The sequence below is a fragment of the Acyrthosiphon pisum genome, chromosome A1 (assembly GCF_005508785.2).
Source record: "Acyrthosiphon pisum isolate AL4f chromosome A1, pea_aphid_22Mar2018_4r6ur, whole genome shotgun sequence".
NCBI lineage: Eukaryota > Metazoa > Arthropoda > Insecta > Hemiptera > Aphididae > Acyrthosiphon > Acyrthosiphon pisum.
The window spans coordinates 113,306,407-113,330,161 of NC_042494.1; the positions used below are offsets into that span (position 1 = coordinate 113,306,407).

At 28.0% G+C, this 23,755-nt stretch overlaps 2 protein-coding genes across 3 annotated transcripts in view; both read left to right on the plus strand.

Annotated features, from left to right (window-relative positions):
* Window positions 1–931, plus strand: part of LOC103310747 (52 kDa repressor of the inhibitor of the protein kinase-like) — a 3,148-nt gene extending 2,217 nt beyond the window's left edge. Inside the window, exon 2 of the mRNA XM_029486321.1 lies at window positions 848–931. Coding sequence (XP_029342181.1) covers window positions 848–931 — 84 coding nt within the window. The remainder of the gene's footprint in view (window positions 1–847) is intronic.
* Window positions 932–12,169: 11,238 nt separating this feature from the next.
* LOC100162164 (inactive rhomboid protein 1) overlaps window positions 12,170–23,755 on the plus strand; it is a 71,028-nt gene continuing 59,442 nt past the window's right edge. Inside the window, exon 1 of one of the 2 annotated variants that reach the window (XM_001949985.5) lies at window positions 12,170–13,067. The gene's annotated coding sequence lies outside the window, so the exon portion shown is untranslated. The remainder of the gene's footprint in view (window positions 13,068–23,755) is intronic. The other variant, XM_003245276.4, reaches the window with a different exon arrangement.

Consider the following 23,755-nt stretch of genomic DNA (forward strand, 5'->3'; position numbering starts at 1 on the left):
AAAAAAGGAACTCGCTCCAAATATAGTTCCCCTAAAAAAAGAACTCGTTCCAATTTTCGTTCCATTGTTAACCTAATGTCCTAGTTTCCTAGTTTTCTCTCGGCTTTAGAGTCATACCTTATTATTTATAATGTAAAAACAACAATGATCATCGAATTAGAACTTAAAAGATGAAACTAAACAGGAGCTGAATAGTGAATATAGGTAGTAGGTACCTACTGAACAATTTAATTAATAGGTATACAAAAAATTAAAAATGTATAATAATTTATAATATAGATTATTTTTGCTCATACTTTTTATTTTTTCTATAAGTAATTTCAGATTAAGCTTTAAGTATAATATTATAATTATAATTTAATAATTTATAATATATAAATAATATAATAATATAATAATTATTAATTATTAATAAGTATAAACTATAAAGTAGGTATACTAAGTACCTAGTATAAAATATTAAAATATTAATAAGAATAAATTAAAATAATATATTATGAATACAAATAGTTATTAAATACTTAAACTTTACATTTTTATACCTTGTTTTGTTTTAATAGCACTAATTTTTCAAATAGTGAGTCACTCAATTTGTGCCTTTTTTGAGTCATCACATTGGAACCTGTCGAGAAAAGTCGCTCTACAGGGATCCATCGTCCATATTTCATGTCATTAGTCAATAGACATGAATCAACTAAAAATACCTTCTAATGTGTAAACGCGTAAAAACAAAGAAAACTATATTAAAATTTAAAATGGGTTTTCAATTTTCAAAGAACTGTGTTTTTCGTTCACGTTCCTCAAAATAAAGAATTCATTCATTTCCTTTTTCCTTTATTTTCTAAAGGAAGCAGTTCCAAGCTTCGTTCTTACAAAAAGAACTCGTTCCAGGAATCCGTTCCTTTTGGAACGAGTTCCTTCTCAACACTGAATATTACTATTATACTATTCTAATATCTTTTTTGTACAATTCAAGGTACTTTCTTATTATGTCATGTTTGTGTGTATGACTTAAGTTATTATTTGTATAAGCCATAATTAATATATGGTAGACGCACAGTGTAATACATTATAAGCAATATAGAAATGCAGAATGTTTTTATTAAATAAACCATCATCTTATCAAGCTTTTTCCATAATGTCATTTAATTGTACATACTACAATAAAGATTTAGCAAAGATAATAATATTATTATGTTATGCTTTCCAGTTTCCATTGATTAAGTATATTTAGTCTCCAAGCATCTTTAACTTTTAAGTATACCATATATCGGCATAAAATAAAGTTTGCCCCCCCCCCCCCATAAAAACTGCCCAAGTTACGCTCATGTGTTTGGTTGACGAGAATGAGTCTTCGATTTTTGTGATAAAGTTGCGGTCAGTGAGAAAGGATTCGATGATTTTAACGATTTCAGTCGGGATATTGAGTTGGGATAGTTTGTAGAGGAGACCTACGTGTCAGACTCGGTCGAAGGCTTTGTCCACGTCAAGAAAGATGGAAGCGGTGTTTACGTTGTTGTTAAAGTTCTGGATAAGTTGGTGAGTAAGTTTGGTCAGTTGTAGGGTGGTAGAGTGTTCAGGTCTGAAGGCAAATTGTTCGGGGCGGATTTTGCACGGAGATTGTTTTGCAGGTGAGTGAGGATGATTCGTTCGTAAATTTTTGATAGGGAGGAGAGGCGCGTCTTTTCAGTATTTTAGACCATCACGCCAGAGCCAGCAGAAACTGCTGTCTTTCCGTACCACCGCTGATTTTCATAATGGTGCTTCAACCGGTGCGTTGTGTAGTCCCTGTTGTGCTTGAAATGTACGGTGCACTTGGCAGTTATGTCGGGTGACTACTTGTGCTCGTCCAACAGTGTTTTCTCGTAATCGCTGATTATATATTGTTTCCGTCTCCTAATATCTCATTCAGAGCAGTGTGCCTGTTTGAACATCGCTGATTTTAACACGAAGTTTCTATCTCACCGCCCTCGTTCCGAATAACAGGCACCCACATAGTTGACAACTCCCGGATCTAGTCCAAAGTAACCAGTATAAGATTTTGCTGTTGGTTGGTGTATAAATAAAATTTATAATTCACATTCACTACGTGTGAAGGTGTGTTACATGCAACGACCACATATTTTTTTGAATTTTCAAAAATTAATGATCGGCGATTAGATCGTAATATGGCTTTGTATTGACTGAAGCTATAAAAATAAAATTTATGTTTGACAAAAAAACTAAGTTTAATGAAATATACTATAAAACATGCATTTTTCGCATTCTTATAATCGAAATATGCAATAATATTAATTTTATTCAATATATGCAACAATATGAATTTTATCCAAAGTATGCAAAATCATGCAAAATAAAAATATCACCATTTATCTCACCATGAAGTGATTCGTGGACATAACTGACAAAATCAACAATCAGAAGTCGCAAAAAAAAACATTCTGTTGCATATAAATACAAGCCCTGCTAATGACTATTAGACTGTAATTTATTATATCAGTAGTACACAAGTAACGTAGGTATCTACTTACATCAATAATACAAATACTCTATTGTAGACTTGTAGGCTGTAGCCTACTCCACGTTTTCATTACCGTAAAATGTGGTGAATTGCAACTGGAAGCTGAATTGCAACAAGTCTTCAGTAATTTGTTTATTATTGTCGACTAATATTCAATTTTAGTGTTATCACTTTGAAAATATAAGAATTATATTAATTGTGATAAATGTTATCTATTAAAAAATATAACAAAAAAAAGTTTATAAGTTACATTTCTGAATTATACTTATAATGATAAACAAGGTAACAACAATTCTAAAAGAGTGTTTTCCTTAACGGTATTATAAATGTCTGATTTTTAAATGAAGATCAAAGTTGGGTAAAACTCAAAAATCGTTGCAATTCACCCCATTTTACGGTACCTAATATGTTTTTAGTCGTTATGGCATCTAAAAGAAAATTCCTATTTCGTGACGAGTTTTCTGAAACTTGGAGTTTCATTATATTCAAGAGGTAGAAATTAATTTGAAACATAATAATATTTTTAATAATTAAAAAAAAGTATTCATTTTATAATTTATAATTTAGGTATTAAACAATAAATACAATTTTCAAACAATATTTTTATTATTTTTTTTATGGTAAAATGGGTGTATAAAATAATGTGTCGTTACTGATTTTTTTTTAATACTTCGGTAGGTCGTAGGTATCTAATACCTATGATTCAATTATGTTTTTATTTTTTGCTATGGCCTGGATTAATTGCTTAATGAAATTATGGAAATCCTAACTAACCATTTAAAAAGTATGTATGTAGTATACTTACAGCTAATGGGGAGGCACCTGCCTCTTATGCTCCTTTCCTTAAATACGCACCACTATATATATATAGTCACTAAATAAGGAGAAATAAACAATAGGTACATCATTTAAAATACAATCATTTTTATATTAGAAGTTAGACGTGCATATTTACCTATTGGTATACAATATACATAATGTTTTCACATGATAAGTAGTCAGTATATCTTAGTTAAATTAATTTAGTAATAATTGTATCTTATAAATTATCTTTGATACACAATATTTTGTACCTAAGATACCGATAACAAATTTATATAACAATTTTATAATTAAAAATATATATTTGTATCGAAATACAATAGAAGCCGAAAATCTACTTTTTATTTATACACAAGTTGTATTTAGAAACGAAAGACAAAAAAGAGCATAAAAAGGAAGCAGAGGATATGGATGTATTTGTATAAAACGCTTACTAGCTGATTTCCAAAATAGTATAATAATACAGTTAGTTTTTTATTTTAAAATAAAATATATATACGAGAAAAAATGATAAGGTTTTGAATTAAATAGGTATAATTTATAAAAGATATTGTATAAATATTATATATTATTAAAAGAAAATCCCTTCCCGAAATTTTGAATTATTCACTTAATGGAACTCTATCACGATTATAAAGCTAATTTTTATTTTAAATTATTACTAAAAAATTATTGTAAAATATAAATTGTATAAAATGTGTAAAAAAAACGGGCTACAACGCCTGCAGGTTGCGTTTTAGGCTTGCGTATTTTATGAATTGTGCGCTAGAGTAAACTTATAAAATGCATACTATTTTATATACTACTGATTTAGATCATCCGGCCGTAAAAAAAAAACATAAGTACGTAAATATTGACTCTTCCGGTGAAACCTGTGTCATTTATAGAGTGCATTGTATAGCTGCCACCGAAGGAACGCTTCATAAGTAGAGAAGCGCGTGAGATCATCACCGCTCCGAACTGGATGTACAACGAGATATTATAAGAAAATTACCCGAACGGATCGGAAATACAACTACTATAGAAATGGAGACAATTATATTAACTTCCATATTGGGTTTCATTTTTGAAATTTTGGTGAGGGTTGTGTATTTTACAAATATAATTCATACACAATATTAATTATGACTAGGTAGGTAAACTAGGTGATAATCTATACAAAAAGGTTCAAGGTAAAAGTGATCACGTTAAAAGGTCAAAATGGAATAAAAAAGAATATAGGTAAATTAGTTAAATTAGGTCAACAATAAATCAGGTTAAACATCGAACAAAAAGAAAACGTATGCTGATTTGTAAGAAAAATTAAAACAAAACTATGTGTGGAGTACCTATATAATAATGAATGAATGGTATGGACTTTTTTTTAAAATCTTTATCATTGACAATAACTATACATTCAAAGTAATATGTGTTTACGTGTTAATGATCTGTTTTTCAGAAATATTAATTTAAATGTAATAATAGAGTAGTAGATAAATACAATTTTTATTAATATTAATCATCTGATTTTTTTGTTTAAGAAAAAGTAATATTAGTTGTTTATTTTTTTAAACATAAATTTATGTTCCAAATACATTATTAGTTACATCTGTATAATAATCTTTTTCATCTGTATGTTTATCCTCTTTTTTTACTCTAAACTTTGCAAAGGATGGTTTATTTTGGAAAATTTTACCACGGACAAATTTTTCCTCGTGGATTTATACTTGGTATATAGTATGTGCCGACACTACTAATTGAGATATATAATATATGTATATAAAATAACCACATTTAGACTAAAGGCTTTAGTAATAGTTGTATATAAAAAATAAACCCTTAAGTACATACCTAATTATATATTTTTATCTGCTATTGATTTTTGTATTAAATTACAATTTTTATGCAAACTAATTAGTTTATAACCTACATATACGTATAAAAAAAATAAAAAATAAAATAAAACGTTGAGCCATGCATTTATTAAACCATTTTATATTTATATTTTATATTGGATTAAGTATTATAAACATACCAATTAAATTATAATATTGGAAAAATAGGTATCTAGGTACTTTAAAAACGAAAAGTTGTTTTTAATTAAATTCTAATAACCAAGCATTTTAAGTTCCAATATTTTATTTTTATCAAAGGTCTATTCAAATAAACTAATAATTATTTTTTTTAATTACTAACTCAGTATAATAAAAATTATAAAAAATTAATAAATGGTAGGTAGATACAATATAAGCTAACTACTAAATACATACATTATGCTTTAATAATTGAAGTTTGAACTGTAAAATGTTGATTATTCAGTATCTAGGAGATACAATTATTATAGATAATCACCACTACTAGACACTAGTATACATAGACATATAAAACAACTAGATAGCCGACTATATATTACATTGCCATAAGAATGTTGAAGTCGGGCCGCCATATGCCAACAGGGCAATATTTACATAATAACTCAATAGATAAGACACTGATATCTGATAATAAATCAATATATATCAATAATATCAATCATGCGATTTTGTAAACATTGCCCTGTTGGCATATGGCGGTTGACTTCAATATTATCCTGTAGTCGGCTATCTAGTTGTTTTAAATGTCTATGCTAGTATATGAACCACGGTTGTAGATATATCTTAAACCGTGATATGAACTAAGATAGCTCAACGATTATAATAATATGTCAAATGATAACTTATAGAGTATAAAGATTCAAATGATAAAGTATAGATAATAATTAAGAATATAATATAGTAGATAATAGAAAACAGTGATATTATATAGTACATTAGTACCTAATATAGTATACCTATAGCTCTAAAATAATAGCATTGAAATTATAGGTATAATTATAGATTAAATAAGATATACATTGTGCATTTAGGTTTAGGTAGGTATATAGACATATAGTATGATATAATATACTAAATTAATAATTATATTATACCTGATTAGGGTATATATAATATATATATGATTGAATGAAAACAGTTTTTTAAAAAAGACGTTAATAATGTATTTATTAGATAAATTATGAAATTAAATTGATTGAAAAATATAAATATTTTGTCTGATGATACAACTTGTGATTGACTAGCCATGCGAATGGAACAGCTGCAGTCCGCAGGGGCTCTTTTTAGACTGCGTTAGGTTAACTGGTCTAGGAAATTGGAATGGAAGGGAGATATTTTTAAAGTTTTTGTTTTTTGAATATTTCGGTAAACTGGACATATTCTTAATGAGTCTCTGCACAAAGTGCACATTTAGCCGGGAGATTATGTGATATTTTGGGCACATTATCCGAATCACCACTTAAATTTATAATTCTAAAAATAAGTGTAGATCATTTTCCTACGTGGTTATACGTTATAAGTTAGGTTATGAATTTATTACCGAAATCAACCAACCCTCCTCCCCCACACACACGCACACATACAGGGAAAACGACGTTAAAAGTAAAATTCAGTATAGTCATTATATAAATGTAGATACATACATACCTACCTACACTAAATACTAATATTAGTGTAATTCCTCACTTCCCAGATATATGTAAATAATATAGATATCGCGTGTACTTAAACACAGTGTTTCTACTTTAGAAATAAAGGAAAATAACATTAAAATGAAAATCGTATGTATTTCCAAATGACCATTTTCACGAAAGATCATTTAACAAATACCAAAATTATGAATCAATTAATTGTAACCATAACAACCTACCAATTTAAAAATGGTACAACGAAAGTCCGTAAGTCCTGGATCCACCACTGACGATTGTAATTTCATTTTTAACGATTTGTAATTCCAATATTTCATTATTTGTAAAAAAAAATGTTTATTACAACAAATTACACTAATAATGACAATATTTCACTGAAAATTTCCTTGTCAATATTGTATACATTCAATACAGTTTTTCTACTGATAATAACAATTTCAATGAAGTGACAATTCCACAAATAAAATTTCACTGACAAGTTCAATGAAAATTCCACTACCAATGACAATAGACTAATCATGTTGAAATTAGGATAACAAATGAAATAACAATCGTGGTTCCATTTTGGAGTCTGTAGGAGTACCGTCATCGGAAAATTGATTTTCCCAAGTTTTGAGGAGTATTACAAATGTTGAAATTAGAATTAGAAATCATTACATATGAATTTAACAATCTCTTGACTTGGATATTTAATTTGGTGATACTGGGGTACTGTGATAACGGACCTGTTTTTAAATATAGGGATAGGCAGTCAATAAAATAATTCACAATACAGAAAATTAGTTATTCTTTATGCAATTTTCAATATAATATCACAATTAAGTACCTAACCACAACTACAATGCAAGTGAATTATCCCGATTAGGTATTCAGGACTTATTGTGTATACAAATAATAATATCACTGAAGATTCATAAATTATACGTACTTATATAGTTATGTAAGTATATAACAATATTTAAAATATATTTATGACTTTATAGAGGTGGCAATGTAACATGTAAAAATGATATTAAGTCCAGTACAATACACTTATGTAATAATAATCATAATAAATATATTCATTATACTATTATCTATGAATTAATGGCGCAAATTATCCTAGACGTTTAAAACAAACACGTAATAATATAATAATTGTTTGCTTCCATTTGGTCTTTAATCCATATAATAAAAACGCGTATCCTAATACGCGCCGTTTGTCAACGAGCTGAACGAGGGTATTAAAAAATTTGAATTTCGTGACACCACTATATAGCTTCAGTTCGTTTATTGCACGCCCGTTTCCTGTACATAACTGTCTATATGGCTATAATATATTAGGGTCTAAAACCGTGTGCAGTGTCAAATAAAAAAAAAGCGTACGAAATAAACACCAGCAAACTGATAACACGACTTTTATATTACAACGCACACTGATACACTATATAAAAACTATAAACACCCAACGCTATTGAAGTATTTACTGCTAATATACGCAATCACAATAATTATTAATAATAATGGAAACACTTCAATCATTCACGATTCGCACACAGCCCATACGGCCCATACGCGTATAATACGACGGGAGAGTCAATACCTACTTCTATAAAAGAAAAAACACGTTCGTCGAGTATTGTGTTCGATGTCCGTAATAATAATAATAATAATAATAATATGAATGTGTTTTTCAGACCTGAAAATATGCGCACACTGGTAGGTTGTATGTACTCAGTTTGAACTTTGAAGTTATAAGAAAACAGTAATTTTTTTAATGGAATCGTTGTATAATTTATTGGGCTGTTAATTTAATTAAAACTACTTTTCGTAAAAACACACATAGTTTTAAGTTTTAAGTTTTAACAAAATTAATTATAAAATGAGAAAACTGACATCCATTTTTAATAAAATAAAATAAATATTATTTATGAAAAACGTATATTTTTCATGATTAAGAATTTAATAAATATTAATAAAATATTAAATTTTCTAGACTAAATAGGGTCTCATTGTATTAGTTTTTAAATTATACTAGGTTGTTCAAAATTAATTATTCAATGCTTTTCATCTGGTCACCTGGTCTTATGTCATGTAACTACTTCTTATATGGGGATATGTTCAAGATAGGTACCTACTGCAGTGAACGTACCACCATTATGATCAACGATCAACCACAGAGGAGCGGAGGCAATTGACAACGAATATGCACGGAGTGAATAAATTTAAGTCTCGATTGTTAGTGTGATCAACATTATAGACCGTTAATTTTATTATAAGTAATATGAAATTCATTGGAAATAATATTATTTTATTTAATGTATCATACCATTATCATAATATTATATTACATCAAACCTAAAAATTAAAAATATATTATAAGCATTTAAAATCGGTTGAATCATTTTGAATAACCCTGTATATTGTTTTTTAATATTTATTATTATTTCATTATAATTCAAATATTTTTTTAAATTTCATTAGAAATTACTTTTAAAATATTGAACTGAAAAGTTAAAGTTTAAACAAATCACAATAAGTTTGCATGCACGCACACATAATAGTGAATTAAATAATTATTTTTGTTTCGTGGTAAAACGGTCTAAATGGGTGTTAAATTTCCTACCTGTTATTTATTACTGACGTAATGACGTCATGAGCTTTGTTAGTTATTTTTATTTAAATTAAAATGTTTATCCCACTGAACAAAAATCAATGCTTAAAAATGTAATACCTAACGTTGATTGAATTATATTATAAGGGTGTGATTAATTAATAAATTAATACTTGAATATTATATACAATTAATCTAATAAGACAGAGTAGCACTCGTTATATGATAATATATGTAATATGTATATACTTTTTTGTATATAGTATAGCACACCTTTAGATTATATAGGTTAACTTTGGTGAGAATATAAAAAAAATTAAATAGGTAAATGATACTAAAGAAATATCGTATTTTTATTTGCTCCACAAAACAATACTATTATATTGTTGTTACTTACTACAAGCACTTATTCTTATATGCGTGTGTTGATTATCATTGTAGGAATTTCATTGCTTATATAGGTACGTATAGATAATAATGTAATGTCTGCAGAGTACCTAAGATTCATTGACCACAGTCCACAGCAAAGGCGATGTATCACAGAAATGTGTTTTGGATAAAAATACGTTATCATTTATAAGTTATAACATGGATTTTTTTAAAAAATGATAGGTATATACTTATTAATTATTATTACATACGTTTATGATGTCTGACCATCATACATTTTTTTATAGTAAAAAATTTTTTTTTACTCACCTTTAACGTTTAAGTACCTACACATAGGTATACTACACATATAACACAAAAAGTTTCATTTTTATCTTTCGAAAAATCATCAAATGTTGAAAACTTGTCAAATGGTTGATATAAAATCTTCACCACTATATTTTTGAATTTTCCATTAAATGTTTTTCTAAACTGAGATGCTCGACAAAGTTCAGCATGAACCATTTGCTATACTTTATGAAAATAACCATGTCAATTTAACGCTGAGTACACTTTCCACAGTTTAATTCTTTGCAGTATTGTATGCGGTTTATGTATCTGGTTAATTTTTCAATACCTAACCTACAAAAACGTCTATCTCACTGTATAAAAGAAAAAATTGAGACTAAAACTTATATACCTCTTCTGACATATTTTGTTGACCCTAATATTACGATTAATGAATATCATAAGATATTTTACTTAAACAATACTTTTATTGTTTACCTAAATCATTTGAAATTTTAGTAAGTACATTAGTGTGGGATTAACTTTTCTAGAAAATTGTTAATCGTAATTGGTTTAATTTTTGATGGACCGTAATTTATATAATTATATTGGTAGATCACACATGATTGGTTGGTCCCATAAAAGTACCTATATACATTTTACAGGTACTGTATATTTTCAATTTTCCACATTACCAAAATTAAATTAATTTGAAAATATTTAAAGCAAAACTGCAGTTTACATTTTATTTGAAGTGATTGTTACATTTAAAATAATATTTGTTTTTATTATTCTAACCATATGAGCGTGCATCATAATATGTATTCATATAGTCTGTCATGATTATACATAAAATCCAAAAAGGCAGATCATATAAAAGTGTATTATTTTAATTAAATATTTGTTTCGTTTCGTGATTAAATCATTCAGGTGACTGATAGACAATATTTGATAATTGTTTTGTTTTTAATGCTGCAGTATAAGTCTTTAATATGTCATACAAAAAATTATGTAAGATATAAACAGGTGGATATAATATCAGCGAAGTGCAATAATAATAATAATATAATATAATTGCGTGTAGTGTATTATAATTGTACTATTATAATAATGATGATGTCAAATTAAAACAAGGCGCGTGTAGAAGTTGTATAGTTAGTACAAAAGCGATTTTGTTTTAAAATATAAAATACACTGCACACACGCCCATAATATATATAGATATTATGTATAGTCTCGCAGATTCGCGTCGTTGAGTGTATATTAATATAATAATATACAAAAACTTTCGTACTGTGTTCGACCGTGGAGGAAAAAGTAAAAACTATACCATTCGAACCCGTGATGTATAATGTACTTCGAGGTTTGTCTTTATTATATATATAATAACAATGCGTGCGTACGATAAAAAAGTATAAGTATACGCGCAATCAACCACTTCCAAAAAAAGCAAACAAAAAAGAGAAATCGTCGAGCAGAGACGGGTCGGTATAATATATATACACATCGGTACGTAATATAATAATAAATAGTTTTGCGTACATAAATTTTATTTGTTCGCGAATCATACACGACCACGGGGCACGGGGTAAGGACCACGGGGATGGAGAGAAACAAAAAAACAAAAAATTTCATAAATTCCTGCCGTCCTCTATACATACATATATACGGTATACACGGTAACGTACTCGCGGCGGCGGCGTAGACACACGAGGGGTCGGTGGTGTGTATAGACGTGTCGGCGACGGGATGCGAGCGCGACTCTCGGAAAGTGCATAGGACGTGTGTATATAGCGACCGAGGCGTGCTGTGTGTGTGCCTGTGTGTTTTTGTGTGTATTTGTGTGCCTGTGTGTCTGTGTATATGTGTGTTTGTGTGTATGTGTATGTGTCTGTGTATGTATGTGTATGCTTGTGTGTGAGTGTAAGTATCTGCTATTGATTTTTCGGCGTCGTCCGCCGCCCGGGCGGTGGTGGAGACCGGGCGAGTCCAGTGGGGCGGCGGTAGGAACATTGACGCCGGTACTCGGCGCTCCTGATGTGCCGCGTCGCCGTGCGACCGTTGTGTGTTTCGCGTATAATGACGAACGCGACCGAAAGCTGTTACGTCGACGACGAGCGAATATCCGGTGCGGGCGGTGGTGCGGACCGAGGCCGTATAACGACTGCAGGAGTATAACTACCGCGCCGTCGCTGCAACTCCGTCATCATCATCATCGTACTAATATAAAATAATATTATTCCAATAATAATAATAATAATAATGTTTCATATTTATCACAAAGGTACACCTCCGTTGGTAACGTTACACGGATTTTGTCATAATATTATTAGTACATACGAGCGGCGCACCAGCCTGTTATAAGTTACAACAATAAGAAAAATAATAATAAATACATGTAATATTATTATTATTATTATTATTATTATTATTATGATATCGTCGTAGTATGCGCGAGTCAGTGTACGCGATTTCTACCACTGCGGCGACGGCAATAACGCGTAAAAATCGAAATTTTGTGTGAAATATATTATTATTATTATTATTATTATCGTCTCGCGCCCAATACGACGGCGACGACGACGACGACGCCCGCGACCGCGTTGCATAGTGTGCCGGCGGTGGTGCGTTAATCGCTGGCAAACCGTCGTGTAGTATAATATTGTATAGTGATCATAACACGAGTCCGCGGGCCTTATCGTACACGTTTTCGTCTTAGCCGCTTTTGTCAGTGAAGTCGTTGTCGTCGTCGAAATATCCATTCTCGGTTGGTTCGTCGCGTTCGTCCTGGCATCGTCGTCGCGACCGGGCGATGGCCACAAGCGGTTTCCGGGCCTGCCGTCGCCGCCGCCGCCGTCGTAACGCGATCCGACAAAACAGCTGTCCGCCCGCCGACGTCGTCGTCGACGGACACGTCCCAAACAGGTACGTCGTCTGCAAACGTTCCATCGTCGCTGCCGCCGCCGTACCGAGTGAGTATAATAATATAATATATTATAAATTTGTCTAACCAACCTACTATACCTACTTATACCCAACACAACATCTTTGGTGTATAATATTATTGTTCATAGAGTGTAGGTGAACTGTGTATCTGTGTATAGGTGTATCTGTGACTTGCTGTGACTCGTATAATCTGAGTATATTCGGGAAAATCGTAGTGCGATGGGTAAGGGCATGTCCCCTTAAAATCTTTACAGTCTTTCAAAATACGCGATCAAAACTTAATCGTCCATAATTATAAATTTATTACATAACACTTTCATTACATGTTCATAACATCGTCTTTTAAGAAAAAATTGTAAGCCCTACCCTTTTACCAACCTATAATTATTGTAAGAGTATGCGTGTGTGTGTTTTTCTCATGCTTACAAATCATCACTGTATATAATATTATGACAATTGTCAATATTTGAATATATTTATCTGATAATTTTATTTTCGTATTTTCGTCAGAATATACATATATTATTATGATTAGTCATCAATTACGGCCTGAGAATCGTTCTGCGACCTACATGAAGATCACACGCGTACTAAAACTTGCGATGAACTTATTTGGATCTGCACTTCTAACCTGCATTTTATAGTAGTATAATAGTAAACGTAGTTGTTCTGGTCTGGTCAAGACATCAACCACGAAACACCACACATAATTTTGTGGGTTAAGTTTTCGGGGATCAGCGGCACTCTTTCGAATATGTTGAGTACAATATAAGTTTCTCCTAAAATCTGAAATAGTAAACAGAATATTATTTCATCCCCCTCGCACACACGAAAAAAATATAATTGTTTGTTTCTCTTAGTGCTTACGCGACCACAGCACTGTGATATGATAATATTATGTGCGAGTGCGACGACGCAATTGTATTGAACCGTGTATTCGTAACACATTATATAAAATTATAAAAATTAATTATAAATCATCATAACATTGAGTGTTGTATTTGACAGAATATTACATACATATTAAGAATATTTTCTGATGCGTGACGACGCGTCTTATAGAAAAATAATATAATACGTTACTACGTTGTACGAAAACAGTGATTTACGTAAGATTTTACCTCGATCGGGTTTCACGCGAAAACGCAATAATAATTATTATAATAATATCATGGATATTTTACAATAAAAACGAAGGTAGGTACTGTACACAAACTGAAGCGTATTATAATAGTATGACGTTTGTTTAATAAAACGCCAACGCTGTATTGACTATTATACGGACCACGGAGTAACCGAGTACGACCTAACCACAATAATATAAAATGGTTGCATTATAATATTATATAATCATTATTCTATAAAGCCACTCTTGTACTGAGTATAATTGATATCATAGTCGAATCTTGCGTCTTGTACGGTTTTTTGAATTTTATTTTAAATAGGTACTACTTAGATATTATTTAGCTGCGGGTTTCATATTGCTTTGTTTTCAGTTTAAGGTCACGCTTGCGCCTCATCGTTCTGTACTACGGCTTTCCACGAAAATGCCTACTTTCAACCGCAAAACTTCCCAACTTTCCATCAAATTGATAATAAATAACCAAACTTGCCTCAAGTCTAAAACATTTCATTCACTGATCGTTTAACGTATAATTTATTGTTTGCCTTAACTATAATATTATAACGTATTCCATTAAGTCAGTACGTCACAATGTATAGATGTTAAAAATTTGTATGATTATAAGAAGAAACAAAAAAGTGTGTATTTAAAACATTGAAATATTTAATTAGCCTCGAAAACATTCGTTTTGTTAAATACCTAATCAAAAATGTAATTTTAAATATTGGCGGCGTGTGTATGTAATAATAATTTGTAAGACAGTATTATTATAATATTATAAACTAAAAACTTTTTTTAATTTTAATATTTAATATTATGCTGGATAAATATAAATATTTCTGGATTTTTAAATTATTTACATTTTGCCTTACAGAATATAATACTTGATAGAAAATATATTTCATAATTATCTTTATTAGGTAATTCTCAAATCCACAGACCACAGACCACAGTATTACACTATATTATAACTGTATATGCTAGAACTTATAAAATGTACCTATGTTTTACTAAAATATAATTTTCAGATAATAGAATAGAATAATTACTAGGTACTACATATAGGTTCCTTATTGAGCGAAAATATAAGTTTATATAATATTAGGGTTTCCTAATTACATAAGAAGGTATTTAAGTTTCTAACTTTGAAGTATTGACCGTATTGAATAATATAAAAGATAACATTTCAGCATAAAATATAATTACTTAAATTTAACGGTATAATATTATCACTTGCATTTAATTCTTACTCGTTTTAATAATTTAAAAGCTATACTTGATTATAAATATTATTTAACTTAATTTTTCTTCCTATTTTTCTTCTATATTTAAGAGGTTTGGGAATACCTTACTTCGAGTGTGTGGCATACCCAGGGAAACCACCTAGTGCTCAATATTTTGAACTCAAACATTGTAAAGACAGATTAGTGGGAAAAGTGCAATCCTCCTTACGGATATTATTTATTAGCTAGGTCAGACGATGTTGCGTGAATAGTTTCAGGGACTTAAGTCATCGTCACATACTCACATGTATATAGGTGTAAATACAACAAAAAAATGATCATATTTCTGAAATTAATGGCAATGGTGTACCTGATTTGCCTATCTAAGACGCCGGGTGATGATTTTTTTTGTACCAGAACTCTAAATTGATTATACTCATGAACAGTTACAACTTAATGAAATTCCATACAAATGCACTCAATGTTATAACCGATTTTGAAACGAAAAAAGGATAAGACGTCAAAAACGTGCATTAAGTAATATCTAAGTCGATGTTATTGAAAAAGACAAAGTTAACATAATAATTTATTAAAAAAGTAATTGTAAAAGTTTAATTAGAAAAAGGCTTAAACATAATTAATAACACAATTAATGCTCTGCAGTAACATTGAGAATTGTATATAGCTATATGTAAGTGATTATTTATTATGATGATATTATTTGTGATATTTAGTGAGAAACTTATTGATTCTAATTTTAATTAATTCCATAATATTCGCCTTTAATCAATCAAGTTATGTTAAATAAAAATTAAGTGCTGTAAATATTTTCAATAAACCATGTTTCAATGATATAATATATGCTTAGTGTATTCATATTAAAATATTATTGCATAAACAACTATCCACGTAATAATAATAAATTATTATAATTTTTATAAGATATTTTGGATTGATACATATTTTATTTATTTATTTTCTTTATTATTTTTTTTAAATTAAACAACTATAGTATATAATGAGTTTCATATTGAATCATAACTCATTGCAATACATTGTTATTTCAAGTTAGTTTATACAGCTATAAGAACCAACAACTTCACAACTATTTATAGAATATGACAAACATTTTTACATTTTAATTAAGTAAGATAAAATTAATCAAAACTATTTATAACGACATAATAACACAGTTATAGCTGTGTAATAATCAACGTTAAAATAATATCAATAGATATAATAATATATTCATCTATGAATTTTAAAAAACATTGTCTAAATCTGGTGATGAATGATTTTATTATGTAATCTTCTCATTCTACGGTTAAATTATAATATTTTCTATTTTTTTTCGTAATAACCAAAAGATTCTACTTTATATTTTCGGATTTCATAGTCCAAATGATTTATGAAGCTATTATTATTACGCCTATATATCATCATAACAGTATTTTATTATAATATAGATCCCAACTTGAGTCTTGTAACGTCTACTATAGGTAATATATATGTATATTTTTTTTTTCAATAAAATTGAACAAGTTAATTATTACAACTAGGTACAAAATAATAGATTAAATTGTAACAACATATAATATTATTATATTCTAAAATGTTTGTTTTATTCATACCTAATAAATATTTAACATATTATATTATACACAATGCAAAAATAATTTTTTTTAAACTATTATTAATGTATAAGCTTAACAAATATCTTCATTGTAACATAATAATATACAAATATTAATAAAAGAAATAATCAAACCATAACATTTTTGTTATAGCCGTACTGCGTTCAGAATGTAATTTATTATTGCTTTTGATATAAACTTTTACGACTTTAAAAAAAAATTGTATTTTGATAATCCTTGGCAATTTTTACCGATTAGATTATAATTAGAAACATAATTGTATCATTTACAATATGTACAGTTAAGTTTTAAACATATTTTAATAGATTGGATATTATTTTGAATATAATTGATGGATCACTGTATCACTGGTTGAGCAACACAAGACAGGATGTTGGAAATCTTGAATACCCGACTCACCTAATATTTAGTATTTGGTGTGGCATTTAATTAAGATAATATGTTTCAATTTAAGGCGGGTCCGCAACTGTTTTATAATTTTTGTTGTCACATATTATAATATGGTTATAAGTTATAACAATACATTATATACAATAATATCATTCGACCATATTTTTTCTTTAGACTACAATAAGACGTATTATTGATGGTCTATTGTTTTCAATAATAGATACATAGTATTTATAATATTCTTATATTGGTATTAAATTAATCGAGAATTTTACTATCATATTTCATTTATTTACCTTAGATATAGTACCTGCTTATAAAGAAGTAACAAATGTTAATAAATATTAATTACATTTCGATTTATTTGTGTCAATCTGGACATATAATGTAAAATTCGATAAAATAAAACTGCAAGTTATTTAATGATATTATGTAGGTAGATACCAATGTTAAATTTTATTTTAAATTTATTACACTTCTAGAAACCAAAAACTTAGTAGGTATATTCTCGTAAAATTTAATTTTCCATATTTTCTTCAGTAAATTAAATGCTATAAATTGTGCCTAATTAATGCATTAATACCAATATGGTAATTTAACTATACATGAAGAGTTACCCATTTTCGCGTTACATTTTAATGATCTTGTATAATTAATTAAAATACATAGAAATTATTAACATTTTTATTGTTATTGTTAAAAGCATTACAAATATATCATATAAATTACCGGCATTTAAATTCATTGATGCAGAATTCTTAATTCTTAAATATTTATTATTACAATATTAATATAAATAAACATAAAACATATGCAAATAACATTACAATTTGTTTAAGTATCAGAAATTTAAATTAAATACCTTTATAAACACTTATTTTATTTCCCGACATTAATATTATGAAAAGTATAATAATATGGAATTAAAATACTTGGTTTGATTTACGTCATTTATCAACATAAATTATTTAGTGTAAAAGGCTTAGAAAATTATTATATTTCTTGTACATTTTTCAAACAAATAAAATATAATATACCACTATTATATGACATTAAATGTAAAAAATAACTACCGACGGTAACATGCTTTTATACTTTTTTATTTCAAATAATGAACGTATATAACATAAATAGATAAAAAAAAATGTTTGAAATTATAAAAAGCCGAGAGAATAATATTATAATATAATGTTGGTAGGTAATTATATTAAATTCAAGCAATACAAGAAAAGTCAGTTAAATAATATAAGTAGAGTACCTACGCAATTAAATTAAAAATAAGAAAAAATTAAAAAGATCAAAGTAAAATTCCAAAGAATAACCAATTTATAATGGACTCCTAAATTACTCAACTGTACATTTTAGTAATCGTGGTACTTTAAATTTCTATGTTTTCGTTATTTATTATATTTGTATGAACTGTAACTAATAATTAAGTTATAATTAAGTTATATATTTTAACTTAAATTCTCAAACGTGTTGAATTTATTTTTTTATTATAATTATTGTGCACTATTCAGTACTTATACAATATATAGTATATATCTGTAATGCGCTTGCCCTTTAATTTTTACTTCGAATAGTGTACGTATATTACCAATGCAGGATTACCCATTAGGCGAAGTAGGCAATCGCTTAGCCCTCCCCCCTCCCCACTAGTTATAGGGGTACCATGAAAACTGAAAACCTTTATTTTTCTTTTAATTATACAATATGCATTTCATTTACGGATTAATGGAACAAAAGTCAATATAAATATTATACTATATATTATGCAGTGTAAAATATATTTTAGATTTTGTCAAATTATAAATACTTGATAATATAATATATTGTATATTATCATTTATCAGGAGGTAACTAACCTTACCATCGTGCGTTGGAGCAATTTTTTTAATTAGCATTACAATTTACTTAAGTTAATTTCTTTTTTTATTTAATTAAGAATAATTTTTTTAATAGATCGAAAAAATAAAAATATTAATTTATTTTTTCTGTAAATAAAAAAGAGTTAGTTAAATAATTTAATAAACACTGTTTTATTTATTAGACTTTGTTGATTATTATTAAAACTGCTTATTTTAATTATTGAGTAGTAAAATTAAGGACGTTTATTGTAGGTGAGAATTTTTTAGGACCCCGAAAATTTAACTTCCTAGGGGCCTACAATTGTTTAATCAGGCACTGCGTATTAAAAATGTACAAATATATAGCTAATGTCTAATTTAGTCTAATTTTTAATTTTCCATATCATAAAATTAAATATACTTTGTGTCCAACATGATGCAAATCTATATAATATGGTATAGATAATAAACACCTAATCATATACTTAATTAGTATTTAGTAATTACCAACTATTATCAATAAAATAGATTCTAAATATAATATGATAAGTTCAAAAAAAGTACAGTAGGTGTCGAGTGTACCTTGCAATTGAGTAGATCACTGTACTGGACGTGTTAAATCATTGCACTTGAAAAATTTAAAAACGATACTGAACAGAAACTTATTAGACTTAACAAACTTAACCTATTAGAATAATCTAGATTACTGTTTATATTTTAAAATGTATTTATATTGATAATACCTATATTAATTTATTTTACTGTGAGTGTAATATCGTAGGTTTACGGGTTTACCAAACTATGTATTTATTATTTGCATCATATGTTATTATTTTTAACTTTAAGCTATAAAGACTAACCGTAGAACGTTGTAAATAGGTTCGTGGCATAAATAGGTAATAGTGGAATACCTTAAAATTAATCCTAATACATATAAAATGTCATTGTATGTAGTAAAATATATGTAAAAGTATCTAGTACTCTCGAATCATAATGTTATATTAGATACAACAAAGTAACTAAAATCGTTATTCTTTATGTAAGTAGCAAACTCAGGTACCTAATTTTGTCTAAATTTTAACTTTAAATTTCAGTAAACAAAAATTTTTTTATTTATTTTTAAGACTTAGATTTTAGTAAGAAATACTTATAGGGAACCTATAGTTAGAGCCTAGAAATTATATACAATTACAATTAATTATCCATTCGAAATATTGACAAGATTCTGAATAAAGTAGGTATATAATATTCTACTGACTACCTTCTATAAATAATGTTTTGACAGAGAGTATTGTCACGAGGTGGTTCTTTTTAAAACTTTCATATAATATATAATTCCATCACCAATTTCACGTATTTAACATTTGTCAGAAGCGAACTTTTATTTTTGCATTCCTGATTTTAAATTTTCTTTTTCTTGGAAATTTTGTTTATTATGTTTTTGTTTGAATTCATGTTACACAGTACCTACACATATAAACGCCAATCACCTATACAATATGAAAAATAAGCAAATTACGTAATCCCGTAGAATTCGAACAAGACTAATGAGTCACGAGAAAAATCTATTGATGTAACAACAGTATAAAGCGAAAGTACCATTAGATAATAATATACTGTATACCTGTGTTGACAATCTAACCAAGATTTAAATTTAAAGGTCTTAAAATCTAAAAACGCTGTGATGACTAACTTGTGTTAAAAGTTTTACACAACATAAATATTGTAATCGTAATTTTATCAGCATCTTTCAAAAAGCGATTAGTTGTATTAAATAACTAGTGATAATGTAAACATTGCAAACACTATAGGTAACGTGGTGTTTACAAAAAGTGTGGAATACTGAGTGATGCGTAAATAATATAACATTTTTTAGATATTGTAAGAAATAGATTTCTAATTATAGTTACTTTACGATCAGCCATAATTTAATAGTATAATACTTTAACGGTAACATATTATTATTATAATATTATGGATTAGGTATAATATGTATAATATATTATTTTTAATATATTTAGAGAAGTACGTATAATTATACAAAGAAATGTTTTCTTTACCAATATATTAATTTATTACTGAACGTTATAACAAAATATATATATTTATTCAGACAATGTGTTTACGTATTATGCTTATCCATTATTCATAGATAAATGTTGAAACAAACTATAGACTTCTTGAAAAAACAAATATATTTTTAAAACATACTATTTTAAATAGGTACATAATAGACAATGAATACAAAGAATATAATATATTCTATAATATATTATATTACATTCGATGCAAACAATATTGTTTGTTTTATGATATAATAAACTATTTAGTAAAGTAAAATCATAAAACAGTATGGTTTTTAAACTTTATAGTAATAAATCACAACAATTTCAACTATTTCAGAATTAGAAACATTCTTGGTTATATCAGACGTTCCAATCTTAAAAAAATATTTTAAGTCATTATTTATTAAACAATTCATAAATATTAAAATTGTTTTATGTTTACGATTATTATAAGGGTATTTGTAACACCTGCACGTGTTGTCTCTGACTATCAATGTATAACAAAATACATTTTATGTTCACTATTTTTGCTCTGTCATTTTCAAAATTTGAGCGAATTAACCTATTTTAAAATTTAAAGTTAAAATAATTTATCAAGGGTATCACTAGCGGCTTTTTATTGATATTTTAATCTTGAACTTTTGAAAGAAGTTATAAGCCTTTTAAAACTGTAAAACAGCACATGCTGCAACTATATGCAAGTGGAACGTCGTCGTAAGGAGATTGGGTACGTTGGTTATATCTATCTTCCACATCCACACGTGAAATATAGTAAAAACTAAAAACTATTTATTTTATTCCATCAGTACGATTGATGTACCTAAAGACAAATTATAAAAATATAATAAAATAAATTAGGAATTTAGCGTGAAGTGCACATTAAAGAGTCGTCAAGGCCACATTTTTCAATTTAATTTTAGTTATTTTTTTAATAATTGTTCAAATTTTAAAACTTTCAAATCAAATATTTGGAAATTAGGGATTGCATTTCATAATATAGCCATCATTGATTTCATGAAAATTTCCAGCTATTAATCACTAAAAATATTGTACTGCATAACCCACTTTTTGAGCGCAATGAAATCAATTACAAATCCCTACCAAAAAAATTAAATGGTACAACAAAACCATATCAGAAACTAATAAACAATTAATAATTTTAATGTATGTTCCCTCTCATGCTGGGATACTCGAAAACGAAAAATCAGGCTTATTAACAAAAGGAGTCATCCCCAACAATATCCCACAATAATAAAGCTAATACATATTTTGTTACTTCAAAGACACTTAATACTATCAATTATAAAACAATTAAATCATGATAAAAATACTGGAATAAAATAGGTACCACTTACATACAAATTAACAAATATAAAACTCACCATAAAAAATGGAAACATACCTACTCTTATTATAAAAATAGAAGAAGAAATAAGTAGTAATATCCTCATATTTCGAGGATAGGAAACATGCACTTTACCCGCTCCATCAGTCCATCTTTGTCGCCGAAAAACCAGCTTCAACACATGCTACACGTGAAATTAAAGCCTATTAAGTATTAGGATGCATTAAGGTCAAATGGCTAAATTATACCGAAGCATGGAAAATCTTCATAAACCCTGCAGCCTCGTTGCATCATTCACTCAAAGAAGAAAACACTGTGCTACCGGCCGCGGTTACTCGCGGCGAAGCGATTTATTTATAATATAAAATATACTATGTACAAGGTAGGTAATTGCTTCTCGGTATTTTCCAACTATTTTTATTCTTACTACAAGCACTTTTACAAACGAGTAACAACTGATATAGATTTATGGTTGTGTAGTGTGGACATATTATAATCGGTGCCGATATAATGGACATCGTCCATCGATTAGGTTATTTATACATTTTCCCATAAACTAAAGCCAAATATTAAAAAGGTGGGTAAGTGGATGTCGTTCTGCTGTACAGTAGGTTACAAGTGGGTCACTGTATAACGGATAGTATTAAATTTGAATTCAATGATATAATATCACTGTATAAGAAAAACGATTCTGAGCGGAGACGGTATATCAGTCTATGTGTTAGACATATATATTCTTATCTAGTTATCTATGGTATTAAAAAAAAATTGACCTATAATAGGTACCTATAATAAATTCCAAATTAATCATATCACAATATCTATTAGGTACTTATAACGCGTTATACATCAACAAAAAACCGTGGTACTATCGCATAAATATATAATAGTATACTTTAGAAGTTTCAAGTACCCACGAATAATATTATACAATCACAACAAAATAACTAAAATAGTTATCCTAGTTTTTAATATGTAATTTCGTCCAAATTTGTACTTAAATGACTATAAATAAACTGTGTAAATGTATTTTTAGATTTTTGGTAACAGAATTAATTACTTACG